Source organism: Nematocida parisii (genome assembly GCF_000250985.1).
Source record: "Nematocida parisii ERTm1 unplaced genomic scaffold supercont1.5, whole genome shotgun sequence".
Taxonomy (NCBI): Eukaryota; Fungi; Microsporidia; genus Nematocida; species Nematocida parisii.
In genome coordinates, this window is record NW_013524650.1 from 276,520 (window position 1) to 277,585 (window position 1,066).

Here is a 1,066-nt window from a genome sequence, read left to right on the forward strand (position 1 = left end):
GTATACAGAAAGAAAAAATTGACTATTTAATTCTATAAATATAAGATGTTAAATAGACTTGCTAAACATAATAAAATATATAGAATATATATGGCTTTAGAAAATTATAACCCGAAATATCATTTCATATTTAGCTGATTAATTATTTCTTTCTAGAATATCTCTAAAATATAAAATATTTCAAACTATATAAGAATTTACGATTTATTAAAATGTAAGAACAATATGAAGCAGTTAAGAAAGAAATGTATTACATTTGGACTGATGTTTATAATAAGTATAGAAATTGTAATTTGCGGGGGGTTTGAACCAATGCATAAGAAAAATTCAAGTAAAACAGATAATCTAAGCATAAGTGGTACACCATTACTGCGGGATATGTTTAACAATTATAGTTCTGTACCATCTGACAATACTAACCAACCTATGCAAACAGATGGCCGGCCATTAAATCTATCTAATCCAAATAAAAGACTCCGTGATACAGACAACAATACTCAAAATTCTAACGCTATCAAAAGAGCTCGTTATATGGGTATGAATAACTCGTCAATACATATAATTCCAAAAACAATAATAGATCTAACATCAGAGCCGGCCCCAGAAATGCCTTTAAAAGAAACTTCAGAACTAACCACATCCACTACTATTAATCCTCTTAAAGTTTATTCTAACAGTAAGTTGGTTATAGCCAGTGCATTGTATTTTTGTGCCGCTGAAAATCAATTTATTATACGAAACTATACGAGTTATATAGAAAGTTTTGAAAATGTGTTGTTTTTAAATTACACTGGACAGCTTAAATATGAAGCAGTAAATCAAAAAACATATATAATAATTGAAAACTGGAAGAGTGACAAAGAAACAGATATTTGGACTATGATTAAAAGTGTGGACATGCGATTTCTTCTACTAAAAAGTGTGTTTAAAAATATGCTAAATACAAGCTTCTTTAATGATTACAGCTTAACCAATCCATTGTGGTATGATAGATTTCTAAATGATCTAGTTGATTATATTAAAAGCCATGGCCAAACGACCATATATTGGAATAACCTTGCTACTT

General features: G+C 28.7%; 1 protein-coding gene across 1 annotated transcript; it reads left to right on the forward strand.

Moving 5' to 3' along the window:
- Positions 1-222: 222 nt before the first annotated feature.
- Positions 223-1,065, forward strand: NEPG_02100 (uncharacterized protein; the record flags this gene model as incomplete). The annotated part of the gene is made up of 1 exon (XM_013204473.1): positions 223-1,065. A coding segment is annotated over exon 1 (840 nt), but the record flags the coding sequence as incomplete, so codon positions are not given.
- Position 1,066: the final 1 nt, after the last annotated feature.